Source organism: Schistocerca serialis, chromosome 6 (assembly GCF_023864345.2).
Source record: "Schistocerca serialis cubense isolate TAMUIC-IGC-003099 chromosome 6, iqSchSeri2.2, whole genome shotgun sequence".
Lineage (NCBI taxonomy): Eukaryota > Metazoa > Arthropoda > Insecta > Orthoptera > Acrididae > Schistocerca > Schistocerca serialis.
Window position 1 is genome coordinate 64,912,721 of NC_064643.1, and position 21,157 is coordinate 64,933,877.

The 21,157-nt window shown below is 41.6% G+C and overlaps 1 protein-coding gene across 1 annotated transcript in view; it reads left to right on the forward strand.

Annotated features, from left to right (window-relative positions):
- Positions 1 to 21,157, forward strand: part of LOC126484283 (trehalase-like) — a 327,239-nt gene that overhangs the window by 222,764 nt on the left and 83,318 nt on the right. The window contains exon 5 of the mRNA XM_050107710.1: positions 19,558 to 19,821. Within this exon, the coding sequence (XP_049963667.1) occupies positions 19,558 to 19,821 (264 nt within the window). The remainder of the gene's footprint in view (positions 1 to 19,557; positions 19,822 to 21,157) is intronic.

Sequence of the window (21,157 nt, forward strand, 5' to 3'; positions counted from 1 at the left end):
CTGGTTAGCATGGAGGATGTCATTCTGTTCGAGATACATTTGAGCTCATAATATGTTCTATGATTCTACAGTGAATATATGTCAAGGATATTGGATGTTATTTTTGAGGGTCACTTCTGCTACCCTTCCTCTAAACAAAAGTTGCTTTTGCTTTATTCCAATGATTGGGAATGGTTTTTTGTTCAAATGATCTGTGGTAGTTTATGGTTTAAAGAGGGGCTAACTCAGCCAAAAACTCAGTATGGAATATGAAATGATATTTCTCTGCTATGGAGCCTTGTTCAGTTCCAGTGATTTTAACTGTTTATCAACATTACTGACACTAATATCTACATTATTCATCATTTCTTTAGTGCAAGAATTGTACTGGGACAGGATTCCTGGATTATTCTTTGTAAAGGAACATTTGAAAATTGAGTTCATCATTTTTGCTATTTCTGTGCTATCATCACCAAAGGTCTAAGTGCTGCATCTTTGACTAATAATCAAAATGTCCTGGGTCCCAGGTTTGAATCTAGCCACTGCTTAAATTTATAATAAAAGCTGTCAGCAATGGCAGCTGAATACGTCTAGAATAAGAAGAAACCACAGTCTTGCCAATGGCTTTGTCAAAGAGGGTGGAGGAATGTACAGAGGCTCAGGGCACTCTTTTGCTCTTGGGTTAGGAAACTGCCCTTAAAAGATGGAAGAAACACCAATAATCAGCGGCACGATGACACAGAAGTCAAAGGAAACCACTGCATTACAGATTCATAATGTATATACACAGGACATGTGGCCTATAACTGAAAAAGCTTCATGATGGTTTCTCCATTGCCATGCCAAAATATTCCAGGTTGGTCCCCATTCATATCTCCAAGAAGGGACTGCCAAAGGGGAGGAGATAATGAGAAAAATGTGGAATAACCCATGAAGCTATAACATTCTACAAGTCAGAGCATGGAATGTTAGAAGTATGAATATAGTAGGAAAGCTACAAAATCCAAAAAAGCAGAATGCAAAGTCTCTATCTAGATATATTGATGGGTCAGTGAAGTGAAATGGAAAGACGATAAAGATATCTGGGCATACAAATACAGGATAATATAAGTAGCAGCAGAAAATTTTATTATGGGAGTAGGATTCATTATGAACAGAAAAGTAGGGCAGAGATCACAGATTGAGCTACTGTGAGTAGTTCAGTGATAGAGTTATCATGTGATCTGACTGCAAACCAATATCAACAACAATAGTTCATATATATATATATGAATATATAATATATATAATATAATATATAAAAATCTAAAAAGAAAGATGATGAAACTTACCAAACAAAAGCGCTGGCAGGTCGATAGACACACAAACAAACACAAACATACACACAAAATTCTAGCTTTCGCAACCAATGGTTGCCTCGTCAGGAAAGAGGGAAGGAGAAGGAAAGACAAAAGGATATGGGTTTTAAGGGAGAGGGTAAGGAGTCATTCCAATCCCGGGAGCGGAAAGACTTACCTTAGGGGGAAAAAAGGACAGGTATACACTCGCACACACACACATATCCATCCACACATACACAGACACAAGCAGACATTTGTAAAGGCAAAGAGTTTGTGCAGAGATGTCAGTCGGGGCAGATGTACAGAGGCAAAGATGAAGTTGAAAGACAGGTGAGGTATGAGCGGCGGCAAATTGAAATTAGAAATTAGCGGAGATTGAGGCCTGGCGGATAGCGAGAAGAAAGGATATGCTGAAGGGCAAGTTCCCATCTCCGGAGTTCTGACAGGTTGGTGTTAGTGGGAAGTATCCAGATAACCCGGACGGTGTAACACTGTGCCAAGATGTGCTGGCCGTGCACCAAGGCATGTTTAGCCACAGGGTGATCCTCATTACCAACAAACACTGTCTGCCTGTGTCCATTCATGCGAATGGACAGTTTGTTGCTGGTCATTCCCACATAGAACGCTTCACAGTGTAGGCAGGTCAGTTGGTAAATCACGTGGGTGCTTTCACACGTGGCTCGCCTTTGATCGTGTACACCTGCCTTTGATCGTGTACAGGACTGGAATAGGTGGTGGTGGGAGGGTGCATGGGACAGGTTTTACACCGGGGGCGGTTACAGGGGTAGGAGCCAGAGGGTAGGGAAGGTGGTTTGGGGATTTCATAGGGATGAACTAAGAGGTTGCGAAGGTTAGGTGGACGGCGGAAAGACACTCTTGGTGGAGTGGGGAGGATTTCATGAAGGATGGATCTCATTTCAGGGCAGGATTTGAGGAAGTCGTATCCCTGCTGGAGAGCCACATTCAGAATCTGATCCAGTCCCGGAAAGTATCCTGTCACAAGTGGGGCACTTTTGGGGTTCTTCTGTGGAAGGTTCCGGGTTTGAGGAGATGAGGATGTGGCTCTGGTTATTTGCTTCTGTACCAGGTCGGGAGGGTAGTTACGGGATGCAAAAGCTGTTTTCAGGTTGTTGGTGAAATGGTTCAAGGATTCCGGACTGGAGCAGATTCGTTTGCCACGAAGACCAAGGCTGTAGGGAAGGGACCGTTTGATGTGGAATGGGTGGCAGCTGTCATAATGGAGGTACTGTTGCTTGTTGGTGGGTTTAATGTGGACGGACGTGTGAAGCTGGCCATTGGACAGGTGGAGGTCAACGTCAAGGAAAGTGGCATGGGATTTGGAGTAGGACCAGGTGAATCTGATGGAACCAAAGGAGTTAAGGTTGGAGAGGAAATTCTGGAGTTCTTCTTCACTGTGAGTCCAGATCACGAAAATGTCATCAATAAATCTGTACCAAACTTCGGGTTGGCAGGCCTGGGTAACCAGGAAGGCTTCCTCTAAGCGACCCATGAATAGGTTGGCATACGAGGGGGCCATCCTGGTACCCATGGCTGTTCCCTTTAATTGTTGGTATGTCTGGCCTTCAAAAGTGAAGAAGTTGTGGGTCAGGATGAAGCTGGCTAAGGTAATGAGGAAAGAGGTTTTAGGTAGGGCGGCAGGTGATCGGCGTGAAAGGAAGTGCTCCATCGCAGCGAGGCCCTGGACATGCGGAATATTTGTGTATAAGGAAGTGGCATCAATGGTTACAAGGATGGTTTCCGGGGGTAACAGACTGGGTAGGGATTCCAGGCGTTGAGAAAGTGGTTGGTGTCTTTGATGAAGGATGGGAGACTGCATGTAATGGGTTGAAGGTGTTGATCTACGTAGGCAGAGATGCGTTCGGTGGGGGCTTGGTAACCAGCTACAATGGGACGGCCGGGATGATTGGGTTTGTGAATTTTGGGAAGAAGGTAGAAGGTAGGGGTGCGGGGTGTTGGTGGGGTCAGGAGGTTGATGGAGTCGGGTGAAAGGTTTTGTAGGGGGCCTAAGGTTCTGAGGATTCCTTGAAGCTCCGCCTGGACATCAGGTGTACACGATCAAAGGCAGAGCCACGTGTGAAAGCACCCACGTGATTTACCAACTGACCTGCCTACACTGTGAAGCGTTCTATGTGGGAATGACCAGCAACAAACTGTCCATTCGCATGAATGGACACAGGCAGACAGTGTTTGTTGGTAATGAGGATCACCCTGTGGCTAAACATGCCTTGGTGCACGGCCAGCACATCTTGGCACAGTGTTACACCGTCCGGGTTATCTGGATACTTCCCACTAACACCAACCTGTCAGAACTCCGGAGATGGGAACTTGCCCTTCAGCATATCCTTTCTTCTCGCTATCCGCCAGGCCTCAATCTCCGCTAATTTCTAATTTCAATTTGCCGCCGCTCATACCTCACCTGTCTTTCAACTTCATCTTTGCCTCTGTACATCTGCCCCGACTGACATCTCTGCACAAACTCTTTGCCTTTACAAATGTCTGCTTGTGTCTGTGTATGTGTGGATGGATATGTGTGTGTGCGAGTGTATACCTGTCCTTTTTTCCCGCTAAGGTAAGTCTTTCCGCTCCCGGGATTGGAATGACTCCTTACCCTCTCCCTTAAAACCCATATCCTTTTGTCTTTCCTTCTCCTTCCCTCTTTCCTGACGAGGCAACCATTGGTTGCGAAAGCTAGAATTTTGTGTGTATGTTTGTGTTTGTTTGTGTGTCTATCGACCTGCCAGCGCTTTTGTTTGGTAAGTTTCATCATCTTTCTTTTTAGATATATTTTTCCCACGTGGAATGTTTCCCTCTATATATATATATATATATAAAAAAACAAAGATGATGTGACTTACCAAATGAAAGTGCTGGCAGGTCGACAGACACACAAACAAACACAAACATACATATCCATCCACAGTGTGGATGGATATGTGTGTGTGTGTGTGTGCGCGAGTGTATACCCGTCCTTTTTTCCCCTTAAGGTAAGTCTTTCCACTCCCGGGATTGGAATGACTCCTTACCCTTTCCCTTAAAACCCACATCCTTTCGTCTTTCCCTCTCCTTCCCTCTTTCCTGATGAGGCAACAGTTTGTTGCGAAAGCTTGAATTTTGTGTGTATGTTTGTGTTTGTTGGTGTGTCTGTCGACCTGCCAGCACTTTCATTTGGTAGGTCACATCATCTTTGTTTTTAGATATATTTTTCCTACATGGAATGTTTCCCTCTATTATAACTGTGTATACATATATATACGAAACCGCTGGCAGGTCGATAGACACACAAACAAACAGAATCATACACACAAAATTCTAGCTTTCGCAACCAACAGTTGCTTCATCAGGAAACAGGGAAAGACGAAAGGATGTGGGTTTTAAGGGGGAGGGTAAGGAGTCATTCCAATCCCAGGAGCCGAAAGACTTACCTTAGGGGGAAAAAAGGAAACATATCCATTCACACATACACAGACACAAGCAGACATTTGTAAAGGCAAAGAGTTTGGGCAGAGACGTCAGTCGAGGCGGAAGTACAGAGGCAAAGATGTTGTTGAAAGACAGGTGAGGTATGAGCGGCGGCAAACTGAAATTAGCGGAGATTGAGGCCTGGTGGATAACGAGAAGAGAGGATATACTGAAGGGCAAGATCCCATCTCTGGAGTTCTGACAGGTTGGTATTAGTGGGAAGTATCCAGATAACCCGGACGGTGTAACACTGTGTCAAGATTTGCTGGCCGTGCACCAAGGCATGTTTAGCCACAGGGTGATCCTCATTACCAACAAACACTGTCTGCCTGTGTCCATTCATGCGAATGGACAGTTTGTTGCTGGTCATTCCCACATAGAAAGCTTCACAGTGTAGGCAGGTCAGTTGGTAAATCACGTGGGTGCTTTCACACGTGGCTCTGCCTTTGATCATGTACACCTTCCGGGTTACAGGACTGGAGTAGGTGATGGTGGGAGGGTGCATGTTACAGGTTTTACACCAGGGGCAGTTACAAGGGTAGGAGCCAGAGGGTAGGGAAGGTGGTTTGGGGATTTCATAGGGATGAACTAAGAAGTTACGAAGCTTAGGTGGACGGTGGAAAGACACTCTTGGTGGAGTGGGGAGGATTTCATGAAGGATGGATCTCATTTCAGGGCAGGATTTGAGGAAGTCATATCCCTGCTGGAGAGCCACATTCAGAGTCTGATTCAGTCCCGGAAAGTATCCTGTCACAAGTGGGGCACTTTTGGGGTTCTTCTGTGGGAGGTTCTGGGTTCGAGAAGATGAGGAAGTGGCTCTGGTTATTTGCTTCTGTACCAGGTCTGGAGGGTAGTTGCAGGATGCGAAGGCCGTTTTCAGGTTGTTGGTGTAATAGTTCAGGGATTCAGGACTGGAGCAGATTTGTTTGCCATGAAGGCCTAGGCTGTAGGGAAGGGACTGTTTGATATGGAATGGGTGGCAGCTGTGATAATGAAGGTACTGTTGCTTGTTGGTGGGTTTGATGTGGACGGACGTGTGAAGCTGGCCATTGGACAGATGGAGGTCAACATCAAGGAAAGTGGCATGGGATTTGGAGTAGGACCAGGTGAATGTGATGGAACCAAAAGAGTTGAGGTTGGAGAGGAAATTCTGGAGTTCTTCTTCACCCTTGTCCGCTGGAAGAATGACGATGGATCGGTCAGCCTTCAGATCACGGATAGCCTGGGCTTCAGCAGTGGTCATGTTGGGAATAGGATTAAGGTTTTTTTAAGAGGGATTGAGAGGCAAGGCTGGAAGTCAGAAATTCCTGGAAGGTTTGGAGAGGGTGATTTTGAGGAAGAGGAGGTGGGTCCCGCTGTGACGGAGGACGGAACTGTTCCAGGCAGGGTTCAATTTGGATAGCGTCTTGGGGAGTTGGATCATTAGGAGTAGGATTAGGATCATTTTTCTTCGTGGCAAAGTGATATTTGCAGCAGAGAGTACAGGTGTAGGAGAGTAAATCTTTGACAAGGGCTGTTTGGTTGAATCTGTGAGTGGGGCTGAAGGTGAGGCTTTGGATAGGACAGAGGTTTCGGATTGGGTGAGAGGTTTGGAGGAAAGGTTAACTACTGAATTAGGGTGTTGTGGTTCCAGATTGTGCTGATTGGAATTTTGAGGTTTTGGGGGGAGTGGAGCTGGAAGAGGGAGATTGAGTAGATGGGAGAGACTGGATCTGTGTGCAATGAGAGGAGGTTGAGGTTTGCTGGAAAGGTTGTGAAGGGTGAGCGAGTTGTCTTTCCAGAGGTGGGAAACCAGGAGATTGGATAGTTTTCTGAGGTGGAGGATGGCATGCTGTTCTAATTTGCGGTTGGCCTGTAGGAGGATGCTCTGAACAGCCAGTGTGGATGTGGGAGAGGAAAGATTGAGGACTTTTATTAAGGATAGGATTTGACGGGTGTGTTCATTGGCTGAGTTGATATGTAGGTGAAGGATTAGGTGGTTGAGGGCAATGGATTGTTCAGTTTGGAACTGGTATAGGGACTGATGGAAGGAAGGGTTACAGCCAGAGGTGGGAACTTTAAGTGTGAGGCCTTTGGGGGTAACGCCAAATGTCAGACAAGCCTGAGAAAATAAAATATGGGAGTGTAATCTGGCTAGGGTGAAGGCATGTTTGCAGAGGGAATGTAAATAATGGGGTTATTGTGGAGATGTTGTGAGGGTGACATGGCATTAGAAGGTGGAAAGTGTAACATGAGGCTGAAATGGAAATGAAAATAAAAACATATGGGGAGAGATAAAGGTGAACTAGAAAGCAACTGGAGATCTGGTGTGAAAAAAGGCGAAAAAATGTTGGTTATAGCTGGGCTATGTTGATCATCTCCTCTTTCTCAAAATCACCCTCTCCAAACCTTCCAGGAGTTTCTGACTTCCAGCCTTGCCTCTCAATCCTTCTTAAAAAGCCTTAATCCTACCCCAACATCACCACTGCTGAAGCCCAGGCTATCCGTGATCTGAAGGCTGACTGATCCATCGTCATTCTTCCGGTGGACAAGGGTTCCACGACCGTGGTACTTGATCGTCGGGAGTATGTGGCTGAGGGACTGCGTCAGCTTTCAGACAACACTACACACAAAGTTTGTAAAGGTAATCCCATTCCTGATGTCCAGGCGGAACTTCAAGGAATCCTCAGAACCTTAGACCCCCTACAAAACCTTTCACCTGACTCCATCAACCTCCTGACCCCACCAACACCCCACATCCCTACCTTCTACCTTCTTCCTAAAATTCACAAACCCAATCATCCCGGCCGTCCCATTGTAGCTGGTTACCAAGCTCACACAGAACGTATCTCTGCCTACATAGATCAACACCTTCAACCCATTACATGCAGTCTCCCATCCTTCATCAAAGACACCAACCACTTTCTTGAACGCCTGGAATCCTTACCCAGGCTGTTACCCCCGGAAACCATCCTTGTAACCATTGATGCCACTTCCTTATACACAAATATTCCGCACGTCCAGGGCCACGCTGCGATGGAGCACTTTCTTTCACACTGATCACCTGCCACCCTACCTAAAACCTCTTTCCTCATTACCTTCATCCTGACCCACAACTTCTTCACTTTCGAAGGCCAGACATACCAAAAATTAAAGGGAACAGCCATGGGTGCCAGGATGGCCCCCTCGTATGCCAACCTATTCCTGGGCCGCTTAGAGGAAGCTTTCTTGGTTACCCAGGCCTGCCAACCCAAAGTTTGGTACACATTTATTGATAACATCTTCATGATCTGGACTCACAGTGAAGAAGAACTCCAGAATTTCCTCTCCAACCTCAACTCTTTTGGTTCCATCACATTCACCTGGTCCTACTCCAAATCCCATGCCACTTTTCTTGATGTTGACCTCCATCTGTCCAATGGCCAGCTTCACACGTCCGTCCACATCAAACCCACCAACAAGCAACAGTACCTCCATTATGACATCTGCCACCCATTCCATATCAAACAGTCCCTTTCCTACAGCCTAGGCCTTCATGACGAACGAATCTGCTCCAGTCTTGAATCCCTGAACCAGTACACCAACAACCTGAAAACAGCCTTCGCATCCTGCAACTACCCTCCAGACCTGGTACAGAAGCAAATAACCAGAGCCACTTCCTCATCTCCTCAAACCCAGAACCTCCCACAGAAGAACCCCAAAAGTGCCCCACTTGTGACAGGGTACTTTCTGGGACTGGATCAGACTCTGAATGTGGCTCTCCAGCATGGATACGACTTCCTCAAATCCTGTCCTGAAATGAGATCCATCCTTCATGAAATCCTCCCCAGTCCACCAAGAGTGTCTTTCCGCCATCCACCTAACCTTCGTAACCTCTTAGTTCATCCCTACGAAATCCCCAAACCACCTTCCCTACCCTGTGGCTCCTACCCTTGTAACTGCCCCCGGTGAAAACCTGTCCCATGCACCCTCCCACCACCACCTACTCCAGTCCTGTAACCCGGAAGGTGTACACGATCAAAGGCAGAGCCACGTGTGAAAGCACCCACGTGATTTACCAACTGACCTGCCTACACTGTGAAGCTTTGTATGTGGGAATGACCAGCAACAAACTGTCCATTCACATGAATGGACACAGGCAGACAGCGTTTGTTGGTAATGAGGATCACCCTGTGGCTAAACATGCCTTGGTGCACGGCCAGCACATCTTGGCACAGTGTTACACCGTCCGGGTTATCTGGATACTTCCCACTAACACCAACCTTTCAGAACTCCGGAGATGGGATCTTGCCCTTCAGTACATCCTCTCTTCTCGTTATCCGCCTGGCCTCAATCTCCGCTAATTTCAATTTGCCGCCGCTCATACCTCACCTGTCTTTCAACAACATCCTTGCCTCTGTACTTCCGCCTCGACTGACGTCTCTGCCCAAACTCTTTGCCTTTACAAATGTCTGCTTGTGTCTGTGTATGTGCGGATGGATATGTGTGTGTGTGCGAGTGTATACCTGTCCTTTTTTCCCCCTAAGGTAAGTCTTTCCACTCCCGGGATTTGAATGACTCCTTACCCTCTCCCTTAAAACCCACATCCTTTCGTCTTTCACTCTCCTTCCCTCTTTCCTGATGAAGCAACCGTTTGTTGCGAAAGCTATAATTTTGTGTGTAGGTTTGTGTTTCTTTGTGTGTCTATCGACGTGCAAGCTCTTTCGTTTGGTAAGTCACATCATCTTTGTTTCAGCTTTTGTTAGTCATTGTCCTTTACCCACCTATCCCCTTCCCTGTCCCCATTACAGAAATACACAGCCCTCTATCCCACCAACATACCCACAGCTTTCTACTTCTCTCCCTTTATGCTGCACTCCTCATTCCATGGTAATAGAAGGAGCTGTAGATGGTAAAAACTACAGCAGAAGGCAGAGACTGGAATACGTCTAGCAATTAATTGAGGACATGTGGTGCAAGTACTACTCTGAGATGAAGATGTTGATGCAGGAGAAGAATTTGTGGTGGGCCACATCAAATCTACATCTACATCTACATACATACTCCGCAATCCACAATACGGTGCATGGCGGAGGGTACCTCGTACCACAACTAGCATCTTCTCTCCCTATTCCACTCCCAAACAGAACGAGGGGAAAATGACTGCCTATATGCCTCTGTACGAGCCCTAATCTCTCTTATCTTATCTTTGTGGTCTTTCTGCGAAATATAAGTTGGTGGTAGTAAAATTGTACTGCAGTCAGCCTCAAATGCTGGTTCTCTAAATTTCCTCAGTAGCGATTCACGAAAAGAACGCTTCCTTTCCTCCAGAGACTCCCACTCGAGTTCCTGAAGCATTTCCATAACACTCACGTGATGATCAGACCTACCAGTAACAAATCTAGCAGCCCGCCTCTGAATTGCTACTATGTCCTCCACATCTTCTCAAAATTCTACCAATAAACCGAAGACAACTATCCGCCTTCCCCACAACTGCCATTACATGCTTGTCCCACTTCATATCGCTCTGCAGTATTACACCCAAATATTTAATCGATGTGACTGTGTCAAGCGCTACACTACTAATGGAGTATTCTAACATTATCGGATTCTTTTTCCTATTCATCTGCATTAATTTACATTTATCTATGTTTAGAGTTAGCTGCCGTTCTTTACAAAAATCACAAATCCTGTCCAAGTCATCTTGTATCCTCCTGCAGTCACTCAATGACGACACCTTCCCGTACACCACAGCATCATCGGTAAATAGCCACATATTGCTATCCACCCTATCCAAAAGATCATTTATGTAGATAGAAAACAACAGGAGACCTACCACACTTCCCTGGGGCACTCCAGATGATACCCTCACCTCCGATGAACACTCACCATCGAGGACAACGTACTGGGTTCTATTACTTAAGAAGTCTTTGAACCACTCACATATTTGGGAACCAATCCCATATGCTTGTACCTTAGTTAGGAGCCTGCAGTGGGGCACCAAGTCAAATGCTTTCTGGAAGTCAAGGAATATGGCATCCGTCTGATACCCTTCATCCATTGTTCGCAAGATATCATGTAAAAAAAGGGCGTGTTGCGTTTCGCAGGAGCGATGCTTTCTAAAGCCGTGCTGATGCATGGACAGCAACTTCTCTGTCTCAAGGAAACTCAATATATTCGAACTGAGAATATGTTCGAGAATCCTGCAACAAACAGATGTTAAGGATATTGGTCTGTAATTTTGAGGATCTGTCTTTCTACCCTTCTTATATACAGGCGTCACCTGCATTTTTTTCCAGTCACTCAGGACTTTACGCTGGTCAAGAGATTCACGATAAATGCAAGCTAAGTAAGGAGCATGTGCAGTAGAGTACTCTCTGTAAAACCGAATTGGAATCCCATCAGGGCCTGGTGATTAATTTATTTTCAACCCATTCAGCTGCTTCACAACCCCAGGGATGTCTACCAGTATGTCCTCCATCCGGGAATCTGTACAAGACTCAAACGGCAGTATGTCAGAAGACTGTCTCACCCATGATTATGTGGGAATAAGAGACCTACAAGTATCTGGACACTAACTTTGGTTCCACTAAGAGCTTTACAAATGAGTAGTATTTTATTGGGTTTAGTAGAGACCTTTCAATAAGATTTTTGTATAGTAGTTGTTGAAGGCTTCATGTGCTCCTCTCTTGACACTTAAATCCACTTTATTCAGCATCACTGTCTGTAACCTTATCCCATATTTTATGGACTATAAGGCACTATGGACTAAAAGATGCACCTTAATTTTTAAGGAATTATAAGTTTGCAAACCCATACCAAAAAATTTCTTAGTTTATAAAACCAAACTGACCTTTAAGATACCTGAAAATCATCATCTGAACTTTCTTCTTCTTTTTCCTCTTCATCGTCATTGTTGTCCTCTTCATATACCAGGTGTAGAAGTATGAAACTGGAATGTGATTGCAATAATTACACATCTGTATTTTGAAACTGATGAACAATATTTTACTCAAAATAATCTCCATTGCTGTTTATATGTTTTTCCCACCTCTCCGGAAGGCTATGAATGCCACACCAAAAAAACAGTCTTCTTATGAAGTGAACCAGTCAGTGAGCCACTTTTGCACATTTTCATACAAAGTGAAGCATTGTTCTGTGAGAGCGTGTCCCAGTGATGCAAATAGATGCTAATCGGATGGAGCTAAGTGCAGAGAATAAGCTGCATGCCCCAGCATTTCCCACCTGAATGCCTCAATCGTTTCCCTGACACATTTTGCTATGTGTAATGGGCGTTATCATTGAGCAATATGACTTTGTGTTGTCTTTTCCTGTATACCAGTCATTTATCACATAATGCTTTATTTAAATTGATCATTAGCTGTTAGCAGCAATCAGTGTTAATAGTTCCACCAGATTGTAGCACCTCGTGATAAATGACACCCTTCTGATATCACCCAACACACATCTTTACAAAGTGATTTGATCTTGCAGTGGATGTCAATGGTTTGCCTGTCTCATACATGATTTACACTGCTTAAGATTCTCAAAATGTATCAATTTTCATCGCTTGTCACTATTCAATGGAGAAATGACTTCCTTTTGTATCTTGTGAGCAGTATTTCACAAATGGTCTTTTGATTTGGTTGCTGTCTTTCATTTAGTTCATGTGGAACTTATTTTCCCACTTTCTGCACGTTTTCCACAGCTTTCAACTGAAGAGAAAAAGGTTTGTGTGTCACATTCAATTGTTCTGCAAGTTCCTGTGAGTTTAGAGTATCATCTTCATCTAATAAGGCCTGCAATTTGTTGTCTTCAAACTTTTTGGTTTCCCACACCTGTCGTTTCTCACATAAAAATCACCACTTTTGAATTTTTTGAACCATTTGAAACACTGTATTTTCCCAAGAGAATGTTTACCAAAAGCTTTGACAAGCATGTGATGCAATTCTGCAGCAGTTTTCTTCAAATGATAACAGATAACCAGTGCTATCCACAAATCATAGTTCTTAGTTGACATGTATATGGATTTGAAACAGACACCGATCTATGATACTTGGGGCACTGAGTAATATGTACCTGTCAGCTGTTACAGGAAGCAGATGGCACTGCAGACGTGGTGTCATGGGGCCTACACTGACAGCTAACATGACAGTGGCTAATACCATCTCTAGGAAAATTGCGGTTTTATGCTTTTACACCTGGTGTATGAGGGTTTTCAATGCCATAAAGAGGTTTACCCAGTCCACTCTTCTTAAGGTCAGATGTAGGGCAAAATTGGAAAAAACAGAAAAAAGATTTTTTTATTGTTTCTTTAAGAGTAACATCTCAAAGTTTCATAACTGAATTCTGGCTAGAAATATGTTTTAAAAATCTTTGTTTGGATGTCTGCATTTCCCATGCCCCCTCTTTCCATGCCGTGATTCACACCTTCTCTACACTAGAAAATTTTTGTGCATTATTTTTTCGTTCACAAAATTGAAATGAACTGTAGATGAGTCTAGAAGGCTGTGAGAAAGAGTATGTTTCCATATTCCTTTGTTTACAATGTATTTTTTTAATACTGTGTGTTAGGAACTTATTTCAGGTTTTAGTTTTGCCTGTACCAATTTGTTTTGCTTGAAATGGGTCATAACAGTGGATACATATTCAGAAAAGTGAGGAAATATCGAATTTCACATGTAAGAGTTACAGGAAATTTAACTAACAGTGTTACAAATGCTGCTGGTAAGTGTGAAGAACAATTTTTGACAAAATCACTGCTGAAAAATACTAATGAAGGAAAGGTGTACTGGCCAAAGATGAGTTTTGCAGTAGATTTAGATTAATTGACAGACTTCTCATACTGAAGAAAGAAATGAAAACCAAGAAATTACAACCTGGAAAGCTACTGGGAGGTGTCAACAGACTGACAGAGAAGGGAATACACACTTTACAAATATATTACGGAAAAGCTATCAGGGATAACTTACATAGTGTGAAAACAACGCAGCAAGCCATGCCGTCAATTTTCATTCATGAACTTTCCACAGGTGATAATCCTCAACATTCCATTTGTGACATACTGTGGTGCAAATATCTTAAGGCAAAAGTGGTGGAAGTTAATAACCCACAAACATGGTTTGCCACTTGCTGTTAGAGATGTTATTAAACCAACTTTCAGCTACCCAGCTCAATCCTGAACTGCTGAAAATGGGAGAACACAGAAAACAAATAAGAGCTTCAACCACCTTATGTGGATGCGTTATCCAAAAACAACATATGTGTCCTCAGTTGCTGTGAATATAGCTGGATGTGGTGCCTGTCTGGGTTCAATATTAGAAAAGTAGGTAGAATTTAATGCTTGCAGTGATAGGCTTCCATCCAGGTGCATTCACATGAAGATACTCAGAAGCATAAATGAAGCATGACTGGACAAAGCTAAAGCAGCAGAAGAAAAATTGCAAAAGCTGGCTAGGTAAAGGAGACGGAAAGAGATTAGTCCAGGAAGATAATAAAGATTTTGGATATGGTCAGTATTAGTCTATAGTGGTATGGAAATATTGTCAAAAATTGAAATAAAAACTTGAAATGCAGATTGCCATAAACCAACTTTTTGAGCTATTATGATCCTTTTTTCAGGAACTATAAAAGCTAACATCCTGAAATGTAGCATAGTCCTTAAGTATTACTTACTAAATAATACTGTGCAGAACTTTTCCATTATCTTTTCTTTGAGAAAATTTCTCCTTCAAAATTTGAGAAAAATGAAGCAGTCCTGAGTGACACAAAACTGAAAAATTAATTTCAAAGCAACTATGACTTTAAGCAAAAATCTGTTCCATTTTATTGGCCTCTTATGAAGATGTGAACTGTGAAATTCCAGTTTTATTGCTTGATTAGTCTACGAGGAAAGGTACATTATAGAAACAATGGTAATTAAAAATTCAAAGTCTTCTAAAATGTATGTAGCTCGGCATTTTCATACAAAAACTGCACAGAACATCAAGCATTATGTTTTACATAATAGTCTCAAGTTTTACCGTTTTAGCTGTGATATTTTTGGAGATATATATGTTTGAGTACAGGAATGCATTTTGCTGTATGCCTGTCCTTAAGAGATTCAACAATAATGTCTTTTGTCACTTTAGACCACGACTGTTTTATTCACTGACATACTTGTTTGATTGTAGATCCTTTTAAAGCTTCATTCAGTGCAAATTCATGTTGGGTTTCATCCATCATCCGTTTGCTCCATTCCTCTCTCATATGTACTTTAAATTGTTTGTTTATCGAGACATCAAGAGGTTGCACTTGAGAAGTAAGTCCTCGCAGAATAACAGCAAGCTCTACATTTCCTTGTCTCAATTTCTCTTTCACAGTATTTTCAAAATGTCTTTTAAACTGATGTAGGAAAAGAAGAGAATCTTCTCCAATAAAGCATCTTTCCGTCTCTCCCTCAATCTGTTAATTCATAATTTCATATCACCCTCATCCATCCAACCATTGTCATGTATGTGATCAACACCTAGCAATATTTCAGAAGGTTTTGGCATTGTTTTCCACTCAAAAATGAAATGATCATTGGATTAAGTTTAGTACCATCACCGCATCATGGAAGAACAACAGTGTACCGTATTTACTCGAATCTAAGCTGCACTCGAATCTAGGTTGCACCTGAAAAATGAGACTCAAAATAAAGAAAAAAAAAAATTTCACGAATCTAAGCCACACCTGAAATTTGAAACTTGAAATTCAAGGGGAGAGAACAGTTTTAGGCCACACCTCCAAATCGAAACAAAGTTGGTCCATTGTAATATGAGACACAATTTAGGTCAAATGAATTATGATACAGCTACAGTAGTTTGGTTCGAGTCGTAAGATTAGCAGTTAAGCTTTACCAGGTAGCCATTGCTATGCGTCAGGCACTCCGTCCATATTTATACGGGTACCCTTCCTTTTTCACATGCTTCGTCTGGTTTGAATCGATTGGTTATTTTGCTTTGATCTGATAAGTGCTGTTTTCTTTGTTATAGGTATTTACGTCACTATAATCTGAAAATGAATTGCTGTACTGTGTCATGCATTGTTTGTCGCATTCTGATAATGAGTGTTTACGGCCTGTCGCCGCTCGCGGCATGTCTTGATTTTGTGCACGCTACCGCCGCTTACAATTAAAAAAAAAAAGAGAGGAATCGTCTCATTAGCGAAACAATGGCAAGAGACTGCTATTTGTTGTTACTTACACTGCTGCTTTCTTTGATAATGATCAACAAGAACCAAATAATAGACTGCGTATGATAGAACATGTTCTGAGCGAGAGTTAGGATAAAATTGTTCTCCGTTTGAAAATCTCTGCGGCCACTTCTTTAGTACATCAAATTCTGCAGAGAAATTAGAGTCATCTTGACTGTATCACTATTAGGCATAAGAATAATATGAATATAAACATGACACGGTATGTATATTCTTCCGCGTTCGCTGTTGTCTCACTCTAGTTTCATAGTTTATTAGGCAGACAGGATTTAAATGAGATAGCAGCAAACATGAAAGAATACATGGCAAAATGTTTATATTCATATTATTCTTATGGTGAAGAGAATAATGCATGTGATTCACATTTCATCAGGTTCCTATTAGCAACCATCTCTTCTCACAGGTAGGAAAAAATTCAGAACGTAGAGATGGCCATATTGTCAAACATCCCAAACAGTCTTGCCAGTCAGATTTTCATAGTACACTGAAATTCTGCTACATTCAAAGATGAGCAATATGGAATTTGTATTTACTTCGCTGGATAATGTATGAAAATGCAGTGGTCGAAACTCGGGGTGGAGAAAAACAGCTCATCTTCCACCTTTTATTTTTTTTAATTTATTTACTTACGCAGAGGTTTTGGCACCAGTATTTATCTTTGTGCCTAAAAAGCATGCCTGTGTAGCGCTACATGTATTTGGTGGCAGAAGTTACTTGTGGCAGCACCTAGCGACATTTTTCAGAACTTCCGCTTGCTTTGCACTCGATCCTAAGCCGCAGGCGGTTTTTTGTATTACAAAAACCGGAAAAAAAGTGTGGCTTAGATTCGAGTAAATATGGTAGTGCATATTTTCATTTCATGTGTTTTTATAGTTAAACTTTTAACATCTTTTATGGCAAAAGTTCCGTTACTCAGCACATCAAGTTTTAGAGGAGTTTTGTCCATATTTGCTATTTGACTTACTTCCACATTTTTTTTTTTTTTTTTTTTTAATAAAGCAACACAATGGTGATAGTGACATTTCCTGAGATATTTTGGTATTTGTTCACATGCTAAGTCTGTGATGCATCATAAACCTGTAGCACGAACTCCACGCTTGATGCCTGTTAGGTTCCATTGTAGCACTGGCTTATGAGCATGTATTTGAATAATTTTGTATTAATTTCAATACCGTTTCGATATTGAATCCATTTCAATATGCAATCTTCTTGTTTTGACCACATTTCATTCAGTCCTCTATTTGTGTGTTTAAGGCTTCCTCATTTTTTCAGTTCTTCTCTATTAGCCCACCAGTTGTGAATGTTTCTTTTTTTTTGGTTGGTGGACGGCTGAAATGCCACTTAGCTGCTTTGTTTCCATGTTCTTCTGCATATTCTATTACTTTCAATTTACACTCCACATCATATGAATGTCTTTTATTTTTTGTCCATTATGAAACTAGCTACTAACAAAAATATTGTACAGTTACCGATAACACAAATCACTTTCAGTTAAAGTTCAGTGGCAGTGTAGACTGCAGTGACACATCATAGGCTAGATGGAAGGGCAGGAGGAGTACAGTGTTAGCAGGCTTGCATTCGTCTCATTGGTGCACTACCACTGCCAGTTGATTCCTATGTTGTCAGATAGAGATAGGTTTCCCATGGCATTGAATACATGGCCATTTTTAAGACTGGTGGGAGTTTTAAATCAAACACCAAACCTTTTTATATTAATTTAAAGTATAAGATGCACCTGAATTTCGGAGGTAATTTTTCAAAGAAAAAAGTGCCTCTTATAGTCCATAAAATATGGTGCTTTGTTTAAAACATATTATGCACTTGTATCTCTTTCCTTAGAAGTTTCTTTATGGTAGCTGTCTACAGTGCAGGGATGGTCGACTCATCAAGGACTATGGACCTAGGTACATATTAATGAAGTGCATGAACAATTATTCCTTTAAATTTCCATGACTTCCCTTGTATGTGATCCTGTCAGGAACTAAATCTTCCACATTTCATATTGAGGTATACCTCTGAATCTCATATGCTGAATGTAATCATTCTACTTGTTTTAGTTGCCCTTTGTATTTTGGTAATCATTGTTGCTACAACTGACTCATGGTCATCTATATCCATTTCAGTGTGGACATTCTTGTTGCCATATGATCTGATAGAGACTGCCTGATAAAAAAAAGTTGAAGCACCCAGAAGAGGAGGAAATTAAATGAAACTTCAAGGGTTGAGAGTGCATGTGCCATTATTATAGTGATTATAAAATCGAGTCAAATTTATGAAGTACTTGTCGGTATGAGCCTATGTATCAGTATGATGGTGTGGATTGATTCAGCTGGGAAGAGTGCCATAAAGCAGTCATATCCTCCTCTGAGACAAGTTGGCTCACAACTGTTGCAGCTGGCCCTCAATATCTGGGATACTGACACCAGGACAGAGATGATGTATGAGCTGTTCCTACAAATGTCCTATCAGGGACAAATCTGGGAATCATGCTGGTCACAGGAGTACTTTAAGTAATGCAGACAGATCATAGAGACTTGTGTCATGTTGGGATGAGGATCATCCTGTTGAAAAATGGCACCCTGATACTGTCAGCCGAGAGATAACACATGAGGATTCAGGATGTCTGTAATACTGAAACAGAGCAACTTGGAAGCTCCTGTCCACTCATATTACACCACTACTAATAATTAATATTTTCTGTCTTTAATTTCTGTTTGAATTTTTGTAAAACATATATGTAATATAGGCATGAATCTATCCAGTTAGCAGTTCCATTTTAGTTAATTATTTTAGTAGAGTCTCGTGTCAGCCAATGCAAATATGTAATTAGTTTTCTTTGAAACCAAGTTTTTACAAGTTGTTCCTATTTGAGAGTTCTCCTACAGTACATAATGGGGAAAACATTTGAGCAAATAGATAGATTTGATAACAGTGGAATAACTTATAAACAAGACTGAGATTGAGACTTTATAGTATAGTATTTTGATTTTACTGAAACAAATTAACTTAAAAGATAATTAATGTTAAATTTCAAACACACCCAGATTTCCCATTGCAAATTTTGCCATAGTGTTTGTTAGATTACAACTTTTAGCGCCAAACTTATGTTTCTCTAAATTTCCTGGACTGAATGACACACATCACTATGTAATTAAGCCATTAATTAAGAATGAACTAAAATTGGCATAAACATTTACAAATAAAGCACCTGTGCTTGTTGTAAGTGGGCTCTTTCCAATGTGGATGCATAACATGGATCCAGTTTATATTTTTATTTTCATAAACCACCATATATGAAGATATAACTGCTGTCATAACATGTAGTCTGTCTGAATTAGCAAAATCTATCCTAGCCATTGCTGTATGGAATACAATTGTTCACTGTACATTTGAACTGGTGATGATTAATTGACCCCTATCCTTTCATTCAGCTGGATAGCAAACTTTGTGGAAGACTAATATTTTATACCACAAAAAGATTCAGTGATACCTTGGTCTTCTATAGCACATTCACTAATTATCGGTGAGTAAAGTATCAAATTAATACCTCAAATTTTATTTACAGGAACGAGTCTCTATTGATAAAATAATTGCTTATCTCAAAGAGAACAAAATTGATCGTTATCCTGGTGGTGTCCCTACATCCCTGGATTATACTGGAGAACAGTGGGACTATCCAAATGCATGGCCACCACTGCAGGGTATAATTATACAAGGATTGGACCTGACAGAATACCCAAGAGCCCAGAAATATGCATATGAACTTGCACATACATGGGTTCAGTCAAATTATAAGTCATATAAAACAGATGGATATATGTATGAAAAGGTAGGTAATCTGTCACTATTTATTAATTATAAAAGTTTCAAAAGATTAATATTTTTACATCTTCTAAAGAAATTGTAGTAGGAAAAAAATTACTACAGTAGCAGTGGTTTTTGCAGCAGAGAAAATTTGTGAAATACTCCAAAGTTTTGTATATGAATAACCACTTGAGATTGAATGATTTGTCCATCTGAATTATTTCATTAAAATCTTTGTGGTTTAAAAGCTGTGCCATCTTGAATGAAACATTCCAGCTATCAATAGCTGTCTCCACAATCGTCATCAGTAGATAAAATGACTGACTGCAAGAGCTGGCTTGGTGTTCTGCTTGTATAGATGGAATAACAGCACCTAGGACCTTTCAGAAAGGGCTGAAGTGACACATACACCAAAGGCAAGTTGAACATCTCATAGTCAATGTGTCCTGCTGCAGAACTGAGTGATGTCAGGAGGTACGAGGGGCTGGTGCATTTGAAGCTGCCCTCTCACCTCACTACAAGCATCAAGCCTCCAATACTGCTTTCAGTCAATGTCCAATATGTGCCTCATAAACTGCAGTTGATTGCACCTAGTTTCCTCAATGGTTGCCAGAATAGCCTCTTCAAAAATTTGAATGAAGCACCCAGGCATACACAGCCATTGCATCTAGTGCTACTTGCCATCCCTTGGTGTCATTGTTCTAAGGAATACCACTTTTCACTCCATGTTTGAACTCATGACAATTAATTCACCCCTGTTCTTTATACTGAATCTTGTCCAAGCAATCTCTCATGTAGCTTTCATTTATATCTTGGTCGATTTGAGTTGTGTGCTACAACAAATACATCACTTCAGTTTCCCATCAGCACACTGATGCAAGTCAGCGTACAGCAACTCTACACACACTGACTGGTACTTGACTGCCAACAGTTTTCACCATGCTACACACAAGAAAATGGTCATGAACACTTTAGTACACAGGACAAAGATTATATCTTATAATGACCAACTAGAGTCTGAATTTCAGAATTTGAAGTGTATGCTCCCGGAAAATGGTTACAGGAAGGAAGAAATTGCAAAAGCTTTCAGGTGCCATCAACAAAAGATGCCTCACGAATTGGTTGAAGAGGTCAGGCCAGCTGCATTCCTTCTATATGGTGGAGCAACGATTAGCAAGATAGGAAACATGCTAAACAGATGTTGACTGCCTAAGTACTTCATCCAAAAATTACCTTGAGGAGTTAATCAGAGTAAAAACTCTTCGAGATAACATCTTAGACCTTCTAGTGACAAACACACCCAAAGTATTTGAATCATTTAGTGCAGAACATGGAATCAGTGCTCAAAAGGCCATTGGAGC